The following is a 21,119-nucleotide window of genomic DNA, read 5'->3' on the forward strand; positions in this document are numbered from 1 at the left end:
TCATTATCATTTATTTCCTATCCAGTCAATTATGACATTTTCAGAACTCTCACAGGGACGAGTAGAGCACAAAGGGGCCACAAATGGAAATGTCAAAAAAAAACAGTCAAAACATGTTGAATATGTAAAATGATATTTCAAGTACCCTGACCCACTGTATGAGTGACAACCCTACGTTTGAGCATGTTCTAAATCGTCGCTCTCTTAAAACAATCACCTAAGTAATTTAAAAAAAAAAGAAGTTTTTAGACGATACAAAATACTGGAGACAACACATCATAAAGAGTTGATTTGGACTGAAAAAAAATTGTATTTATTTTTTTTGGTCAAAAAAATGACAGGCAATTATTTTAAGAAGGTGACGAAATGAGAGCAGCAGTGATGCAGTCTGGTACTTCATTAATGTCGGATGAACTAATGTGTCTAACACGACTTTAGGGAGAAATCAAATGGACAAACTTGCCTGTCAAGTATTTAATAAGAACCACTGACATCAGACACAATTATCCTCGGAATTAATCTGCGGAATTTCTCCAGTACACCTTTAAACCACATGGGGGAGCTAGCTGGGTTTCTCATCTTGTACTGAGATGGGAAAAGCATAGAGGCCCACCTGTCGCATGATCCAGGTAAATGACACGTTTATGAGGTGAAGCTGATGTGGTGAACACGTCGATTATTGACTGTTCCAAGTAAGTGGGTGAACACAGGCCTGCTGGTTCTCATTAAAGGCGTGTTAAGAATGTGATGGTGTAGCTTCTGTTTGTTTTATTGTTGTTTATCAATTATTCATGGTCTATTCTATGAAATGCAATGACATTTAACTGATGCAGTGGTCAGCACTGTCGCCTCACAGCAAGAAAGTTGTGGGTTCGAGTCCTGGCTCCAGCACAGGATCTTCCTGTGTGGAGTCTGCATGTTCTCCCTGTTCCTGTGTGGGTTCTCTCTGGTACTCCAGCTTCCTCCCACAGTCCAAAGACATCAAGAGGGGACGAGGCTGATTGATACTCTAAATTGACCGTAGGTGTGACTGTGAGAGTGAATGGTTGTGTGGGTGTAGCCCGCCTCTCGCCCGAAGGCTGCTAGGATTCGGCTTCAGAACTCCCAAAAACGTGTCACAGAGCATGAGGGAATTTAATATATTTGTTTCCTGAAGCTTTTGTTTTGTTAAATGCTGCATTTTGATCCTCTTTAATGAAATAAAAAATAAAATATAATCAAAATGCATATGTGATGACAAATAGAGGACTGCAAACAGACTTTAAGGTTATTACCTCAAAGGTTTTAGGTGAATGGGGATCTTTAAATACTATTATAAGGGATTGTGTAATTATTGGCTCTGCTGTTATCGGCTTCATAATTGGAACTTTTCTTATTTACACGGCACATTTTTATCGACCGTCCATTTTTTTTAATTCAATAATGAATCGGGAGAAAAAGCCAGTAAATCTTGATTTGGCAGTTTCAGTTTTTCATCCATGTCATCAAAAGCCTTTTGGAAGACACTTTAATGTTCATCAAAAAACAAAAACAAATATTTTGAGTAATTTCATTCAAATACATATTATTTTTCAGTATGTTCACAGTTTACACTTATTTCACTTACCACACCCCCTGGGCTTTATAAGATTCTGTATCGTTGCTGGTAAAACAATATCTACTCTTCCTGCTTGTATGGGGGGGGGGGGGGGGGTAAATAATCTAACACAAAGATCCCTCGGATAAATGTCGAAGGATGCAGTAATTCGCGCTCGGCACCAGCAGCATGTAACCACTAGTGGTCATCCATAGCACACGAGTGGGTCGACAAGACTGGGATTGTTGCCTTCACGTGCTGTCGATGACATGAAGATTATAGCAATAAAAAAAAGTTGCAACAGTGTTTCACACAGTGAAATCTAACATGTTAAAACAACACGCATGTGTATGACGTTATAACGACGCTGAGAAGGAATCGCGATGAAACACAGAACACTCTTATAACCGAGGTGTCCCTGAAGGCAGCACCGTTCCAGGACAGTCCAGCTGAATGACGCCGCGCTGCCTGACAGATAAACAAACACCCCCTGCATGGCTTTATGGATCTTTAACAACTCATGTTCCCAGTGTCTTTTTTTTGCCAAGATAGAGGGCCCTCATACATCCACGAGTTGTTGTTGTTGTTGTTGTTGCTGCTGTTAAAAGAAGAAGTCTCAATGAGAAGTTGAACAAATAGTTGAGTCAGCTAAGAGGTGAGTTTGACACAAGTAGTCGCGAGAAAACTTAAAACGGTATGCTAACACCGGCTAACAGACGCAGCGGCTAGTAACCAAGACGACTTCTAGCTCCGTTACTTACTACTGAGCACTGTTCGTGTTATTAAATACAATTACATGCATTACTGTCTGCTAATTTTATATTTGGTTGTAGTAAGCTAGTTAACTAGCCAGTGTTCGAAGCTCCCATCCTCCGTGAGCCGTGGGGACGCACCTAGGGAACCGCTAACGTCAGTTCATTGTGATGGTGAAATTGGCTGTCCTGATAGCTGACGAAGCTACTGGCTAATGTAGCGCTTCCCTGGTTCACTTGTTGCTCCCTAAGCTGAACGATAAGCCTGTGCTCTAACACATAACCTCTATTAATCCTATTTTGCACTGAACTGCTATTTGAATTGAAAGGCTGCCATAATGTTACCGTCATGTTTGACAGGATTATTTAGACCTAATTAATAGCAGGCACTAATTTTTGCTAACACCAGATATGATGGGTGTATTCATTGTTCTTGCTCTCTAAACTGGTCAGAGCTTTCCTCTTCTTTCTGAAATCTCATTATTCATCTGTAACACTTCATGTCTGACTTTTTCTCTTTTTTTCTCACCTTCCCCACTGTCTCAATTTTTCAGTGACCTGACGTTGCATGCCACATCTTTGATAACCACCCATCACCCACCTGCACTTTCTGTCACATCTGATGCATTCTTTCATTAATCGATAAGTCTCGCCCTTCCTTTCATATTGTACTGTGACCGCGGTATCATGAGGAAAGACAGGGATAACCCTCTGGCTCTGTCATCCAAGAAACCCTGCCAGGGCCAGACGGACTATGGGAGAGTGCTAGAGAGGCTGCGTGCTGATTTGGAAGCAGAGAAGAACCAAACAGAGCAGGCTCGCCAACGCCTCTGTGTGGAGCTGAGGTACCTGCGGGAAGAAGCAGAACGGAAGCAGCAGAAGGCTGTGAGGGAGCTGACAGCCAAGCGTGGGTGCCAGAAGCACAGACACACCAGCAGACAGTGGCGTCTGCCTGCTGAGGAGGTGAACATTGAAGACAGTGGACTATACAGAAATATTGAGTCCACAGGGAAGGAAGCTTTATGTTTGCGTAACAGAGAAGCATGTACAAGTCTGGAGGAGTTGCTACGAACACTGTCTGGGGAGATAAATGGCGAGCATGGAGTCTATAAATTGCATCACAGGCAGGAATTGGAGCTAGAGAAGGCCATCCTCCTGAGCCACCTGCTAGAGGCCTATGGAAAACTCCAGACTACAAGACACCCTAGTTACATTTTTGAAAACTTTTCAAGAAATCCAACCCAGAAAAGCAGCAACTTCTGTCAGACGGTGCCTGGACTAACCTACCCATGGGCCTCGATACGTAGGCCCCAGAGTTCCTCCTTCTCAGCTACAAGGAAAACCAAACAAGATTGGCAAAATCTGACTCTAGGCAGGGACTTGGGTGCAGCTGATCCCTGCACCACTACTGCAGTCGTGGACACCTGTTGGAGCAGCTCTCTAAAAATTTGTCACCCTCACAACACTCCCTATGCACAGCGGGACCGCCAGCCCCCCTACAACACAGAGTCCTCTGGTTCAGATGAGCCACCGCCCTCCAAATGCATGGACAGAAACATGGAGGTGAGCAGCTTTATATTTCTAGATGTTTGTTTAAGATTGTCAAAACAACAACAAAAAACATGAGTGTATGCACGATGTCGGTAGCAACTTTGCGATAAACACGCGAATACACTTTAACGGACTTCCATCACAACCACACTTTTTAATTGTAAACTTATCGTGAACTAAACCTCTTTTTAGAAGATATCAAATTCGGAGTGAAAGACTGCGTATCACAAATAACTTTGATCAGGGCCGGTAGTCAGTTTACCAATTATAAAACACTGATATACCAATGTGTAAAATAATGATTTATCTGGCAATTAATGCTGATGTAATTTGGACCATTTAATCCACAAAAAGACAGAAGGTATATATGCCATTGGCATCTTATTTGCTGATTGGCTGATGGCTGATGGCATTTAGCGAGGGGAATTTTGGTCAACACAGTTATTGTGGATAAATCTGTGCATCCATTGTTGCTAGAACGGATATTAGACGATAAACCTCTGCAGCAAGATGCAGCAGATGTCAGGTGTTTCGCCAAATTAGGGCTCAGATGAGGAAATGCTGCAGTAAATTCAAGATGCACATTTTTCTAAATGTTTTGGACTTAAATTTTTCTAATTCCAAATGCTGACGTGCTTTTTCAGAATATACAACATATGAACTTGTTTTAGACAGACTATATTGACCTAAAATATAGATAATCAGCTGTAAGTGCATTGCTAATATCAGTCATTGGTACTGGTGACAATTTTCTTATCATTGAATACCTAATTTGAAGGATTACAGTCTAACATCCTTGTCTTTGCATAACAAAAGTCAATTGGATTTTGATTACAGCAGTTTATTTATTATTATATTACTCAACATCATTTTATTTACATATTAATATTATATATATATATATATATATATATATATATATATATATATATATATATATATATATATATATATAATTTTTATTTGAAGGAACACTACAAATTTTTGGGACATACTCTTATTGCTAGATAATCAGATAGAGACCCCATTGGACAACTAACAGTTCGTTAGCTTAGCTGGAATGAACGCTAGCAACGGGGCAGTAGGGAAAGATGTCTCAGAATCCTCAAATACCTTTCTCCAAACAACTGCATTAGTAGAGCTAGCATTTTTTGTTTGTTTAAGAATTCACCTTAATAAAATGTTTGAAAATTAAAAAAAAATATTTTTGTATATTAGACCCTGAACCTGATCTGGTTTAATATACTCAGAGAAATCTGAGGTGGTTGAAGTCGTTCCATTTATGTATGTAATGAAATAACATTTTGTAATTTTTCTTTTTCCTTGAATTTGTACAAAGACTGTCTTGAAGAAAAGTGTGTTGACTTTTGTGACAGTGCAGCACAATGTGTCCCTGCATCCCAATGCTAGCATCATCGCAGCTAAGCTAACAAGCTGTCAGCAATCCAGTGGGGGTCTGGAGCTCTGCAGTGCACACCAGAGAGATAAAGGTCTCTACCTGCGTGACTGGCTCTTAAAATGAAGGACAATAAGTTCATTCCCCAGAAAGCTGAAATGTTTAAAACAAAACATGATGTAAACCATATTCATTGCTAATTTTAATCACTTACTATTTCTTTTCAACAATACAGTAGTTTCAAGGCTAACAACTGGCATATTAACTAAACTCAGTCTTATCTGTTGCTGTTTAGATGACTGTTGTGGGGAAGAGGTGTAATGGTGAAGGCGTGTAGTGTTTTTTACACCTATAGGCTGGAGTGTCAGTTGTTGTCACTTGTTAGATTGTCACACAGAGAGTGTGAATTCTGCAGGATGATCAGCAAGGGGTTAGCTTTGTGTGTGTGTGTGTGGGTGGTGCGTGCGTGTGCGTGCCTCTCGTCAGAGTGGCAGAAGTGGGTCAGTGTGCCTCACTCTTAAATTTTGTATCAAGGAGAGGACATTAAATAAGTAAAGGCTGTACTGTGTCCCAAAAGAAATCCCATCATAACTTAATGTTGTTGTTTTTTTGTTTTTTGTTAAAGTGATTATTCACCCAAAAAGTGTATTTTGCTTTTCATGTACTCACAAATAGGTGGTCAGTGAAATTTTTGTTTGGGACACCAGAATGCAGAAAGGACAGGCCAGGTATAATTAGCCTGAAGGTAATGTAGACTTACAACTGCAAAAGCAAAAAAGTATCCATAAAGATGTTATGCATCAGTGTGTATGTGTTTGGTTTTAGGATATGCCAAATCCCTTTCCCAAACAAGTACATCTTCGCTTCAGCCTATTTCTTTCAATTATATCTGCTTCGCATTGTCTTATTAAATTGTTTAAGAAGGTATATTCTGTCTTCGTACAAGAGGTTTGTTTTATTTGTAGATGTTCTCCTTTTGATTTCGTCTGCCACTTTTTTATTACTGTTATCTGCATCATGAAAATGTTTGTTCTCGAGGTTAAATTGCAATAGTACATTGGAAATAGTACATCTGCAAGAAACACATTGAAATCGAAGCCATTCAAAGCTGAGTTAACCAGATTTAAAAGAGGATTTTAGACAGTGCAGTAAAAGGTTTTGTTAATCAAAGTTTTTTCTGCTGTTAAGCTTGATGCTTCAGACCTGCTCCTTTCCATTCCTGCCCTAATTACATCTCATGTCAGTTATATTTGACCAGTGTGCTCTTCATGCTTGTGGCAGGCCAACAAGGAGAATGTCAGAATATGTCAGCGTGATTGAATGTCAATACCACTGAGCCATGATGGATCTATATGTATAGCGTGTATAGGCTGTGTGGCATTCATTAGATTTACTGTTGGGATGCTTGTCATAGTTTCTTGCACTCTGACTTTTAAATCTTTATTCGAAGTGTGAGTGGGAACTGAAGCAAAGCTCATGTTTTCCCCTTAGGCTTCTACAGCCACGGTCCTTTTAGCACTATAATGGTGTTGTTTGCAGTATTGAAGCTAAGGAAGAAGACGCCTGTGTCTGTGAGAGTCAGAACAGTTTGGTCTGTCTGGTTGAGCAGCCGTTCCATTTTTTAACCTGTCTCTCAAAATCAATCTTGGCTTTTGTGTGTTTCTGGTTGTTACAGCTAAGGACATTTGAGCAATGATAACATGGTAATGGAACATTTCTGACTGTGCTGGCAGCATACAGACGTCTGTTTTTAGTTTTGTTGCGCGATGCCTTAAATTTTCAATGACCTTTAAAAGAACAGAAAGCTGATTGTTGCAGTTCATCAAAGTAGCTTTACTGCAAATCCTCAACTAGCTGAGTGTGACTGCAGCAGTCAGAAGTATTAAAAAACATTTGGGCTTTCTGTAAATTAGTTGAGAATAGGCTGGAGATGAAACCTGTTACATTTTACTTGTTGTGACATTTGATAATTCATTTTAACAGCGTTATAAGAGAGATGAAATATACAGAAATGTGCCCCCAGTGACGTATATCGATACATTATAACAACATTTTGATGAGTTTGATGAGTATATCACTCAGAGTGTGTTTGCAGTAATCAGCCTAAACATTCTGTCAGACAGCGGCTGCCTAGTCTCTCGTTTTTCCTAAACATACAACCCACTCAGTTGAGCTATGTAAGGATACGATTTTAATAAGTGGATGTCGTCAGACTCCTGTGTGTATTAGGGGTTCTCTGCAAAGCCTCTATATGGACTTCAACCTTTACAAAAAAACAAAACAAACCCTAATATTAAAGCCCAAAATGACAGACCTTAAAAAAAAAACATACTAGTCATTATCTTAAAAAGTTATTCTTGGGCATTTGACATTAAAAGTCAGAATTACATTTACAGAGGCACAAACATGAAAATTATTTTATGATTCCATCCCAAATTGTAAGCTTATCATTTGATTCAGCTGGATTTAAAAAAAAACAAACCTCTGTACCATCATAATCATAGAGATTTATCTTATGTTTAATTTATGTATTTCATATCCAATTGAAGAAATGAAGTGCATCCAGTATAGGACAACCAAAGGCTTCCAGGGCAGGTTAATTTACGACAACATACACTCATTATCTTGTCGTCTAGTGTACAACTGCAGTAAAACATGGGAATGAGTCAGGAGTGGACACACTTGTTCCTCTGCCTGCCTCCTGCAGCCTCCCTCTGTTGCAGTGTGCGCTGCCTCTTGAACAATCAATAGGGAGCCAACATCATTCCAGCGTCATCTCCATGGAAACGAGCTCAAGTCGCTGTGATGATTGGGCCCTGTCTGGAAGCCTGCTTTTTTGTGATAGGGTGATGGAAGCGGTCCTCCCTACCCCCCTCCTCTCAGCGGCACTCGCCGTCTTACACACACATTTTTCCCTCCGTCCTCTTTCTTCACCTTTATGGCGCCGTAACCAAGATGGGATTAAGCAGCCTGCCGTGTCTTATTGCATCTGGATGAATGCAGTACTCATCAGTGAAGACAGCCTTGTAGTGGAAGAGTCAAGACGCCAGGCACAGCTCAGCATCACTTGCAGATCGGGGACTGGAGGGGAGACCTGTTAGTTACATCGCTCCTGTGTATTTTTCTCTCCGTCGCACATCGCCTCTTGTTTTGCTAGTTTGGGCCTTCATGCAATGTTTGAACGTCACATAGGATAAAAGGTGGACTAGCCTGTCTTTTTTTCTTTTCGGGACAAGTGCCCTCATACAACCCCCCCGACGACAGAGTGGTTGGCATGAAGAAACAGGCTTTATCAGTATAGAGATCAGGACGAGTGAGATGAAAATACATTGTGCTCGCAGATGCTAGCAAGACCATGCAGCCACTGAATTGGTGTCAGAACAGAAACCAAGGCCAAAAATGTGTAATATCCCTTTGGAGATGACTGGCCTCATTTTGGGAAACGTCACTGCGCAGAGATGGAGGAGGTACTTTACAACTGGTTTCTCTGTAACCGCTGTTGTCTCGGACATGGAACATGGACCACTGGTTTAACTGTGTTTGTGCTACAAACAAAAGCTCTAATATTGAGCCTCTGCCACGTTAAGCTTTAGAACTTTATCAGCCTTATTATTGGATCATGAACAACTATAACAGTCCTTAGCTCAAATTCAGAGCCGTCAGCTTGGTTGTGAAATCGCTTCATACCGACTGTTGAAAAGAGGACAGAAACATCTTTTGTTAGTCTGAAGTGAATTCAGACTGCCACAGCTGGTCTATGTAATTCCCTTCCATCAAATGACAGCCTGAGATGGTGTTGTCTCAGCTTGGCACTTCATTTGGTTGTATTGATCCTATCTACACTGTTTAACTTTGACTAAGAGCTATGTATGATCTGTGTACACGGCCTGAGCAGCCCGAGCCTGTGTCGGCACACAGAGGGATGGAGAGCCGCGAGGAGCCTGACGCTCTTGGACCAGTACAGCAAGAAGTAAAGAGGTCTGAAGAGCAGGGCCATAAACAGCAGGGGCTCTTGGATAAGGCAGTTCCAGCCACGGCTAACACCACTTCAACATCATTGTTAGGAAAGAGGCACCACTCACTTTATGCAAACCTCAATGGGTTTGAAGCAGAAGGCATACATAAGGTAAGTGTGTGTTCCAGTACCACTCCAAACATTTGAGACTCTGTGAAATAAAAATAAGAATGTAAGATGGAAAGATCCCCAGTCATTATCCCATGCTCAGCAAGAAACTGAATCCAACATTTTTATGGAAGATCAAACCCCTGATAATTTATATTCATTTTTCTGAGTTGTTTTTAACATTCTAAGAACTCTGGAGAGCAGGGCAAAGTATTATGTGCCTGAAAGGTTCAGGTACTGTCATAACAACTGTGACTACCATCACTTGAACTTGCGTGTAGATCACTTCTCTATCTGGGACAGTTGCTGCTGGAGTAGTGGGCTGGCACTACCCTGACCTACAGTGACCTTGCCCCTGTTTTCACTCCTTTCCATATCCTGTTGGGATATAGAAGATCCAATTAATGTTAGCTAATTGATAATCAATAAGGGACTCACGGAATGTTGTGGAGCTGATGAATGAACTTATGCAACGAAAGACTTCACACTGGAAAACTAACGACAGCACGTACCAACAACAGCATGTTTTTACTCCCAGTTCTTCCTCGGTCTGTTTTCCTTTGTTTGATGGTGAATGTCACCTTCCTCGATCCAGAATAAGATCATTTAAGCATTCTGGTAATCTCTGTGCAACACAGTCTGATGTCATCCCCACCCCCAACACTTCATTACCCAATCATGATTTGGTAAAAGCCCCTAATGAACACACAACCTGGGAGATGTGTGGCCACAGACGCTGAGAGGGAGAATTAAATGAAGCATTAGGAATGATTATTTGGCTGTTTCAGACCAGTGGGGGTTGGCAGTGGGTTTTTTTTCTGCAGGGGGTTGTCAGTCTTGGGTCTGTGCTTATAATTAGGCTATTATTTGCAGTGGGGGTGTACTGTGATTGTCCTTTTGACTGCTTATCTCCAGTTCCACCTGTATTTAATGACTTAATATTTGTGTTTTTGGACGACAGGGTATGTTTTTATATAAATAGAATTAACAAAGTTATCTATAATACAAATACAACACTTGAATGTGGGAGAGCAGCATAGGGAACATGGACGAGGTAGTTACATCATGTTCGGCTGGCCCCCACATGGATCGATGTTATTTTCTGGGTGATGGTAATCACTGTCCTTCATCTTGGGCCCAGACATAAGAAATTATTCCACCTTTTGTTTCTTGAACCTTTTTGCTGTATTCGACCCTAAAGCTTATTTATGAGGTATCTTAGTTATGGCCATTGACCTAAAGAGTAAAACTGTGCAATATGTATCCTCAGAACATTTTGCCATTTAAGACTGCAGAACTGACAAAATGCGCAGGACATTTCTAAATTCAACCAGTCCACTTTATCCTCACTATTATAAAGTTTCAACATCGCTTCACGTAGCTCTCAGCAAATATTGGCCGGCCAATTTATTGGTCCAGAAGCAAACTGCAGGTGGGGTTTGCATCTTACCCAGCAGGCTACCAGGGCACCTCCTTTGTTTACAAATCTGAGTGAAAATCAATATGTTGTAATTAACTCTTTATAATTGTTATGTATATTTTTTTGCACTCAAGCTTACAACTGGAGTGCTCCAATAGAACGACTGAGCAAGCAGCTTTTCATGCAGACTTGATAGTGGTGGAAAAAAGTGTTCTCTTAAAAACTATTACATGTGGTTATGTTATGCTGCACTAATCAGTTAAAATGCTGAGTGGCCATCTCACACACTACAGGATGTTAAGTACAGGTTTGCTCCCATAAAGTGCCTGGTATTAGTATTCAAGTGGGCAAATTGCATCTGTCATTTAGAACCATTTTGGAAAACCAACCTGAGGGTGTAGGTGCGAACGGCACGGAGCAGTTGTCAGTATCAGTCTTCTCACCTCACTGAAGACAGGCATTGTTTCTCTGAAGACTAATGAGCTTGTTGACTGTGTGGTCCTCCGAGCTCCACGCTCTTTAACACCTGTCTGGATACCATATGGCTTCCTCTAATGATAGCTGAGTTTACACACCGTGAGTTCCGTCACTCAAGTAAGGAGAGGTTTTGTTTTGATTTGCCCTTTATTTAGCTGCGATCGCATCATCTGAGTATGAAAGTCATGCCTGGTATGGTCTGGGCTCCTTTGAGAGCGGTCACATGTGACTTGCTTTGATTTCAAGAGTGTAATCCCAATTTACAACACAACAGCAGGAGTGTGCAGTAACAATGCCCTCGAGTTATTTATGTCCACTGCAGTGAAGATGAATGATGGTACCGTAACCTCACACTGTTAATCCGGCCACTCCAAGCAATCCTGTTGGAAGTCACATTTCATGCCATGTAAAATAACCCAAGCAGAGGAGTTCTGGTCACTGTAAATACTGTTCATTACTGTTACCTTGTCTGTGGCATAACTGATACTCAGCGACATTTTGGAGTTCCACAACTTGTGTAGACATATTTTTTTAGGGTAAAAGATAGACTTTGTATGAGGGTTTACAAGTTCTTAATAATTTCATTTCAAGGTATCATAATATGTCTTCATGTAAACAAAATGCTTGTAGAATCAGCTTGTTCTTTCTGCATTATTTCTCCCTCCAACAAACCACATGCAGATCAGGTGAATGAAACTCTCCCATATTGCCTGAAGGTGGGAATGTGTTAATGTGTCACTGCGAGGTGAAAATTTTCTGCTGCACGGAGGCCAACACCTCAGCCCTGGTCTGGTGTGTACTTGTAGGTGCAGAGTGCCTGTAGTGTTCTGACATGAATTATAAATGTAAATTTCACAGATTAAATAGGGAACATCTGTATTTAATGTAATTTTATCATTGACAGTATAGGGCCTCCTGTGTGTGTGTGTGTGTGTGTGTGTGTGTGTGTGTGTGTGTGTGTGTGTGTGTGTGTGTGTGTGTGTGCGCATGCACATGTAATAGTGTATTTTATTGGCTTGCCAAAGTGTGATTTATGAATAATTGATTGTGTCGTATGCGGGATATCTCTGGAGTGTTGGTCTCACCATAGCCCAGCCAAAACATTACTGTCTGGCTGTCTGGCATCAATGAGGTGAAGACTCTCCATGGAACAGAGGTCAGACATGGTGGTCACTTGCTGTCATTTCCACATCCTTCGTTTCCCACTGAGTCATTAACCAATGTGCTTGTTATTCCACACTCCACTTACAATGTCACTGACGTTAGGAGTGTGGTACCATAGGCATAGCCTGAGATATACCGCCCTGGAAATATAGCTGCAGGTGGTGGTAATGCAGACCACAACAGCTGTGACTGGTCCGCCTCCTAGCCTCACATTTCTGCTTACATATTTCCTCGCCATCTCCTCCTCTTCCCTGAGCTGTTTTTAGTGTTGTTTTTATTTCAGTAAATGTTACTGTTGCTCAGCATTCATTTACTTGCACTCCAAAATGCTTTGCTACATGCTTAATGCTACTGTTTTGCAGATTAGAACATGATTTTGGCTCCTCAGCCAAACTTGATGTAAACTATTAAGAACGTTAGCCCCACATGTTCTTCTTTGTCCTAAAAATATTAGCAAGGCTAATGCTATCATAATTCCATGATGTAAATAAAACATTTGGGTGTGTCCCCGGGGATTACCCCTTATGAATACGGCCCCCCACCCCCGTGAATTGAATGTGTATTGCATACACACAATTCCTCTTGAATTTTAAAATGTAAATTTTATCATTTTCCATACCTACTGCTGATAATGCATGAAGAACATTTGCTTTTCTGTGAGTCCCTATTTCATTTTCATGTCCAGCTCTGTGAGGGTCAAAGCAATTTCTATATTTGTCTGTTCGGCACCTGCAATGTTTGCCTTACAGTTTATCTGGCTCTCTCTTCTCACATCCCGCACCGAGACCTCTGCCCATTTCTACTAATATCTCTGTCCTGTCCCTGCCATTTGTTTCTTCTCCCAGTATGCTGGCAAGATTAAACCCATGATTACCTGTGTTATCCTTCACAATGGGAAGTGCCTTTGGCCCACAGGACAGGTAGACTCATTTTATAGATCTGCTGAATGTCAAGAAAGGTCAGTTGGGGCCTTAATGACAGAGGTCAGAAATATATTTATTATTTGTTGTGACTTGAAGGCTTATTGTGGAACCCTATTGTAAGCATTTGAATCCTACTGCGTAGAGTCTTTGTGAGCTGTCCTGTCTGTCTGTGTCTTTAATGGCTCTGGACACTGACCTTCAGACTCTGTCCATGTCCCTCTGAATATATTGATAAATCTGCATGGAGATTTTAACCCTCAGTTCTTTAGTATGCTCTCTTATGGAATACCTGTAGTAAGTTGGCACAAGCCAGGTGATACACAGGGTGAATTCCCAGAAATTCTCTCTACATTGGAAATGTTCAGGGAATTTTCCAGCCATTTATCAGTGAGCACTAGCTGACGGGATGCTGGCAGCGGAAAACTGCACTGATGACAGTGAGCGAGTAGGAGGATGGATTTTTGGCAACATGAGGGTGGCAACAAGGTCCTTGTGGGCCTGGCTGGCTGCATTTTTTCTATTATTTCTGGGCACTTCCATTTCAGGCTGAGTGCATGGTCGCTTGCAGAGGTCAGCTCAGTCTGTGGACTGAAACTAGATGAATGTTGTTCATAATTGCCATTTTCTCACTTGGGTTGTTTCATCTAGTTAATAAAGGTCAACTAAAGATTGTTATTCAATACACTGATACATCCAAAATTCTCTAAAAGGGAAACCATAAAGGAAATTTCATACTAGGGGTTTTAAGCAATAGAAAACAGAAAATGCCTCCTGTCCCTCCTTTGCTGACTGCCATGGTTTTAAATGTCAAAGCAGATGCAATAAAGCAATTTCCAAGTGTTTCTGATGCTTAACCACACATGAAGTTGTTGCTGGTTTGATAGTGGGGGGTTGTATGCATATGCAATTTTCTTCTACTGGATTAAGGGCAATATTCTTTTGAAGCTGTCAGTGCTCCGCCTCTGGAGGGTAGAGGAAGAAACAAATCATCTCCATGACATTCTGTCACCCATCTAACCCTTTTCTGCTGACACTGCACTAAATTGAATAATTTGTCAGTGCCCCGCTTCTGGCTGTCTTACGACTTTTAAATTGACAGATGTTCTATGCATGACTAAAACATTAATAAGCCCTTCGAGCTCCTGAATTGTGACATTTTTATTTGTGGACCCCGAGATGAAGCAGCTAAGCTAACTGGAATCTTAATCACGGTGTCGGTGGGGCGGTTGTGTTATTACAAATTTCTGTCTTTGCAAGAAGCTCCAAGCCATTATAGAGACAAGTTGTGAAGGCATATGGAATATGCAGTCATAATTAATGTTGTCTACTACTACAGATGCTATGACACAGTTGCCATATTTTCCATGCTGACATCTTAACTTCGATCAAGCGTAGAATCATTACTGGCGTAACAGATGAATTATCCCGTGGCTTCTCGAGGATACATCGTCACATGTGGATGCATTCGCCATGATGGTTATTTTGTACACACAGTGCAGCTTTAACTTTGGAAGGGAAAATACTCTGTTTCCAGACAGTGCATTTTATTTATTTATTTCAATGTCACCCTGAGAACGCATGCATGAGGAGAGGTGGAGGGGTGTCTTGTGTTGGTTCTTTGTTTTCTAACGCCATCAGAGAGACCCCCTAATCCGTCACCGTCAGGTACCCCTGGGGAGAGGGCTTGTGATAAATACAGGAGGGGATTTGAGAGGACACTTAATAGCGCTTCTTCATGACTTATATATGAGGGCCGGGAGGACGCCGCTGTTCATGAGGTACCTCAGGCTACAAACAGCTTTTTCAAGTGCTTTGTGGTTCTTTTCTTTATGTAGTTGAGGTGAATATTGCACCTTTGATCACTCATGTAAAACACAGGCTCGGCAATGAATATAGTGTTAAAAAGTTAAATGTAGAGGAGGAGTGCGTGCACGTGCAGGATGTTTCATTGTAGAGAACAAATCTGTTGGACTGCAGAACAGTGGAAGGAACCTCATTAGAAAACCAATGATATTGTGGGAGGCAGAGATTAAGAGAATCATCAATTCGGCTGTAAATTGTAACACTCAGCTCAGCTGAAATTGTGCAGTCCATTAGGGTCCACTTCAGCAATAAGGCTGCCATCTGAATCAGTCTGAATGTAGTTCTCTGTTCTCACCTCTGCTGACTATTCATTAGGGAGTCATTTCTCCAACCAGGTGGTGCTTATATTGGAGGTTGTATTGGGGGAGGACTTTCCTTTTCTGATATTGCTCAGAGCTGACAAGGTCCAGATTAATTAAGATACATTCTGATTCAGCAAACCAACATGATTGAATTAAGCTCACAAGCATGTACTGTGCTTTGATAAAGATTAAAATGTAGTTTCTGAAAAGCTATGAAGTGGAAACAGAAATATTTACGGTCTCCAAACTGAAGGAAGCTGCATCCAGTAGTAGAAACATGGAGCACTACAAAGAAGGCGGATCAGATTGCTACAAATCATTTTTCCATTCAGGCTGAGCCAGTGGTATTACAGCAAATACGATATTCTCAGAAGTTCCTACTCTCAGTTTTATTAGCTAGTAAATTAGTTAATGATGTATTGCTTTAGTAGTAGACTTGGGTAGTAGTCGTGCAAATTGTGAGTTTAAAAGATGCTGCATACAAATCACGGATTATAGCCTTAATACTGCTACTTTACCATGTTCAATAAAGACCTAACAGAGTGTTTGTGTCTACGTCCCTTTGTTCAAGTGTGCGTCTTTGTCTGGTAGTCTCCATAGAGGCTTTTTTTTGGGGGGGGGGGGGGGGGGGGGTTCAGTCTGTCAGCTAAAAATGCTGATGTTAGTATTTCTGTGAAATCAGACTGGAGACATTTCCATATGCCTTACAAAAGCCTGCTGAGGCTGCAGACAAAAGGATAATCTGCTTGTGTGACCCTATGAATATGAAAGAATATGCCCCCTTAAAATGAGTTATCTTCTGTGATGGGCTCATAATAGGTAATAAGTATCTTTGGGAAAGATAAGATCTCGATTCTTTACTGTGCTTTTCATAGTTCTGACTTCGGTATCGTCAACATTTCCTGATTTTTTTTTCTTTTTTTCTGACAAACATATACGAATGAATGTCTGACATCGCTAGGATTTTTTTTTCTTGAAACAGGAGGAAACATTTCAAATGTTTCTTTGGACAGCTTTTGGATGTGACATGAAAAATAAAGTAAAAGGCAGTGAAGATGGGGGCTCCCTGCATAAAACCAGGCTTTACTGCTAATGCTAACTTGCAGAAGAAGCCATGCAAACAGATAACTACAGATTGTTGCTGCAGCAGCAGCATCATGAGCACATCTGCTCTTTCTCTCTCTAGTTCATGTTTTGATTGCATCAACTGTGCAAGGTTAAAGCTAAACATCTTCAGGGAGTTGAAAAATACATTCCCTGACAAAAGTCTTGTCACTTATCCGTTTTGTAGAAACAACAGTTTATAATCTGACTTTTAATGAATCCATTGGTTTTAGAAATGGCTCAGATGAAAGCCCTCCCAAATTATGTTTAATACACTAAAATAAATGTGAGAAAGTCATCAGGAATAGCAAAGAAAGCAGTCTTACATGCCTCCCAGAGTTCATCAAGATTCTTTGGTTTCGTCTTCCATGCTTCCTCTTTCATTCTACCCCAGACATGCTCAATGATGTTCGTGTCTGGTGACTGGGCTGGCCAGTCCTGGAGCACCTTGATCTTCTTCGCCTTGAGGAACTTTGATGTAGAGATGGAAGTATGCGATGGAGCGCCATCCTGAGGCAAAATTTGACCCCTTTTATGGTTGGGAATGTAAGAGGTAGCTAATACTTCTTGATATTTTAGGCTATTGATATTGCCTTCCACCCTGCAAATCTCTCACTCACCCCCATACTGGATGTAACCCCAGACCATGATTTTTCCGCTACCAAATTTAACTGTTTTTGCATAATCCAGTGTCTCTGCAGTGCCAGATCACAACATAGATATTTTTCTCTACAAGCAGTCCTCAACTTTCAAAAAGCCCAATTGCCTGGAAAGCCCAGTAGGAAGGCTGCCTCTTATCCTGACAACAAAAGACCACTGCTCCAGAGGCCCGTTATATTTGGGCTTTCGGGCCTCGACTCGCTCCACTGCTGGCTAGTCAACATGAAGCATTGGCTTGGCCTGTTACCATCAATGGTGTGACCACACTGGCCTAACACTGGCTAGCTAGCTCACCAAAAAAGCATGCAGTAGTAGAAAACATCATGCAATCTTGATGCTCCTTTTTTAACTCAGAGCGTTACATATGAACACATATAAATGGTCTCGTGTTATACATGACTAAATTTACCTATAAAAGTTTAAACGTGTTGCTGCTGCCTCTTCTCTGTGTCTGTCATCACGTTTATACTGCAACCTCCTGTGCCACAGAGTGTAAGGACAGTGTGTCTTAAGTTGAAATTCGGGACAGTAAATATAAGTCAATTTATATAATTTAACATGCACATAAAAGTACTACGTAACTATTAATACTACAACTCTGGTAGAATATGAATTTATATTCCTCTACATGTAATTATTCATGCTCAAAGCATCATGCACGCTTCAGTTGTTTTGTTAAGTGCATGTTTTTTTGTTTTGTTTTTACACATACTCCTGACCCGATACAGAAATTACAGAGTTTTTGCAGTATTACTCCTCCATCCATCCGTTCTCTCATTTAGACATGATACAGAATTGAGAGTATAACATTGCGATGATTGGAATTACCAGAGGTGATTGAACTCTTCCTCTCCAAGGCGATAGAGAGAGATAGAAAGCTAATGAAAAGCTGCTCCAGATACTGCAGAGGCTTTTTTGAAGCTTACAGTATCTCACACACTCACAATGAGTCAAGGCAATAAACTCTCATCCACCAGGACTTTATCAGCTGCACAGGAGCTCACACAGCAGAATCAGCACCACAGGGCTGGGATAGTAATGGCTGTCACTGCGTAGTTCATTTTCAGCTTGAAGTTTAGGGCAAAGACATTTCAGCTCAGGAAAAATGAAACATGTAATTTGAGATAATGTATGCCTTCAGCTGTGAATGAAAAAAATCATCACGTTGTACAAAAAGAGTAATTTGCTCAGCTTTTCTATCATAACAGCAGCATTGAAAACATAATGATACATTTAAAATGTTGATAAAATAACGGCACTAAGGTACTAGACCCTAATGAGCAGTGTCACCCCCGGTTACATAGCCACAATATTTTCAGACACCTTCAAACGGAGCTCTGGAAGATGGTTCCATTAGCCCGTCTGTCCTGCCCGAGGCACAGACTCTCCTGGCAGACGCTTGTGGAGAGACCCCTGCCCTCCTGTACTGAGTTTCATCTGCCTCTCTGACTGAGCCAGGCCCATGTGATAACAGTACTGCTGTGGGAGAAGAGAACTGGCTGAATACTAATACTCCGGCCTCGATTTCACCACCTGCAGTGCTTTTTTATGTGGCAGCAACAACATTGTGGTTTTAGTGTGTAAGAAGCCAGCATTACCTCATTCTCAGAGAAGACCATCCGGTATGTTTCAGCATGATTCCCAGGAAACATCTCGCAGACATGGATAGACTCCAAGGTCATTAGAATTAGAATAGAGGCAGGCGGAGGCTGAGTTCACTTTGGCTGGCCTTCCTCCGAGGTGATTGATTGAGCTTTAGCGTCATTGTGCTGAGAGGAAGACCAGGACATTGGGACCAGCTGACTCCTCTAACTGATAGTGAAATAACTCTCAAGGACATAAAGGGTGGTTTGAGAGCTGACGCTGACTCTCTTTTAGCCGTTAAATATCTGTGCCGTGACAGTAACTCAAAAGGCTGTTTTTTTTTTCCTAAACATATCCTGTGGACAGAAATGAGAGAGGGGATTCAGGTACTCAGTCTACAGCGACGCTAGTTTTTACACTAGTTGTGAAATAAAAAAATTAAGTGGGAAACAGATAAGCAACTTTTCATTTGTTCGGCCTTTTTCCATCTTAACATCAATTAAAGCACTTAAACAATATTGCCACCCATTCTCTCTCTCTCTCTCTCTCTCTCTCTCTCTCTCTCTCTCTCTCTCTCAAGCACACAAAGTGATGATGAAGGCTGTCATGTGAGACACCAATCACCTCATCACTAAGCTAGACTCTGTTTTTAACTGTACTATCATATAATATATGTGTCCTATTTTTTCTTTGGTCCCACGGACATTGTTCTGGTCTTACAATACACCAATTGTTATGGGTTAAATATATTGTATATTTTATCGTGTGGAATTCTCTATTCCCTAACAATAATAATGTTGGCTTCTGTATCGCTTATAAACTTTGACCATGATATATCTTTATTTGCCTCCAGTGACAGGAAGTACTCCCATCTGTGCTTTGATTGCAAGTTTTTCACAACCGGCAGCATTGGGGATTTGCTAAAACACGCCCTTATTAAGGATGTTGCTGTGGGACTGGCCGTTATGATGTTCCATTTGTAGCTGCGTGAGCACTCTTTTGTTCCTCAGCTATCTGAAACTTTGGCCACTTTGGTACGAAGGTTAATACTGCACGTTATTTTAGCCGACACATTGTTTTTCCTCCTTTGTTCCACTTCGGTAGTTTTCATCAATCCTTTCCTCGGCAGTCTAAATCTTGTCCCTGCAAGTTTGTAGTCTCACCTTGAAAACATGCTCTTGTTGGCACTAGTTCTTAACCCTCTAACTGAATGTTCAGATGTTAATATCATAAAGTATGGAGGATGAACACAGAGGAGCCTCAGCTGCTGGGTTAGTAAACAGCTGGTCATTAGACTGACTTAGAACAGGTACAGTAGCTTTAAAACCCTCCAGGGAGCCATTGGGTCGCCCATCATCTGCAGTTGCCAAGGCAACACAATAACCCAGGCACCAACAAACTCACAAGACGAGCACACGATTTTGACAACTACCCATACCATCAGGATGCGTGATTTATCAGTCTTTGTACTGTGACTAGTGAGGTTAATAATGAGACTCCAGGAGTGTTACGGAGACATAATGGAAGGCTTTTGAGCAGGTTTACTGGGGATTCTCTTGTGGTGCCATCTTTGTGGTTGCACGGCTTCGACCCCCACCAAGAGAGACACCTTCCAGTATCTGTTTGTGGATGCTGCAGTGCTCATCAGCCACTGTGTGTGAAAATTTTCTCTCACTGCCAGCAAACCCTCCCATTACCTTCAGCTCACACCTCTGTGTGCGACAGGCGCTCTCTCTCTTCTTCCCTCACGTGAACACCCTCATGATCAACATATTGACTATCTGCCACATCACAACAGATCAAAAGATAGCTTATTTAAACTCAATTAAATCTACAATATAAAATGAGTGTAAGACATTGTGTGTGTGTGTGTGTGTGTGTGTGTGTGTGTGTGTGTGTGTGTTTCAGTACATCGCAGTGGGTTGTAAGTATAAAAAAATGCAGGCCATCAGTGTGGATTTTTAAAAACATTTATTCGTTTGTTCATCCTTTCTCTTTGACCAAAAAGCGCGGCAGACAAAAACATTAGTTTCCCTTATTTAGATTCTGTTGACATGCTCATGTTTCGGACATGTGGTATTTATAACAAGTAATGTAAAAGTTCTTTTGTTTTTGTAATAAAAGTACACAGCTAAAGCAGCACTTAGATGTTTTTAACTAATTCACTAGCTAAGAAGCCAAAAACCAGACTTAAGCCCTGTCAGAAAGCTACAAGGAAACCTGA

At 41.2% G+C, this 21,119-nt stretch overlaps 1 protein-coding gene across 2 annotated transcripts in view; it reads left to right on the forward strand.

The window, feature by feature from the left end:
• The first annotated feature begins 2,028 nt into the window (after positions 1 to 2,028).
• The window catches only part of tspoap1 (TSPO associated protein 1), a 54,342-nt gene continuing 35,251 nt past the window's right edge, over positions 2,029 to 21,119 (forward strand). The window contains exons 1-3 of one of the 2 annotated variants that reach the window (XM_086179448.1): positions 2,029 to 2,231; positions 2,883 to 3,891; positions 9,171 to 9,401. In XM_086179448.1, coding sequence (XP_086035574.1) covers positions 3,016 to 3,891; positions 9,171 to 9,401 — 1,107 coding nt within the window. In that variant the 5' untranslated portion in view covers positions 2,029 to 2,231; positions 2,883 to 3,015. The remainder of the gene's footprint in view (positions 2,232 to 2,882; positions 3,892 to 9,170; positions 9,402 to 21,119) is intronic. The other variant, XM_086179449.1, reaches the window with a different exon arrangement.

This window comes from Aulostomus chinensis, chromosome 15 (genome assembly GCF_037954235.1).
Source record: "Aulostomus chinensis isolate RoL2024-O1b breed Wild chromosome 15, RoL_Achi_v1.0, whole genome shotgun sequence".
Classification (NCBI taxonomy): Eukaryota; Metazoa; Chordata; class Actinopteri; order Syngnathiformes; family Aulostomidae; genus Aulostomus; species Aulostomus chinensis.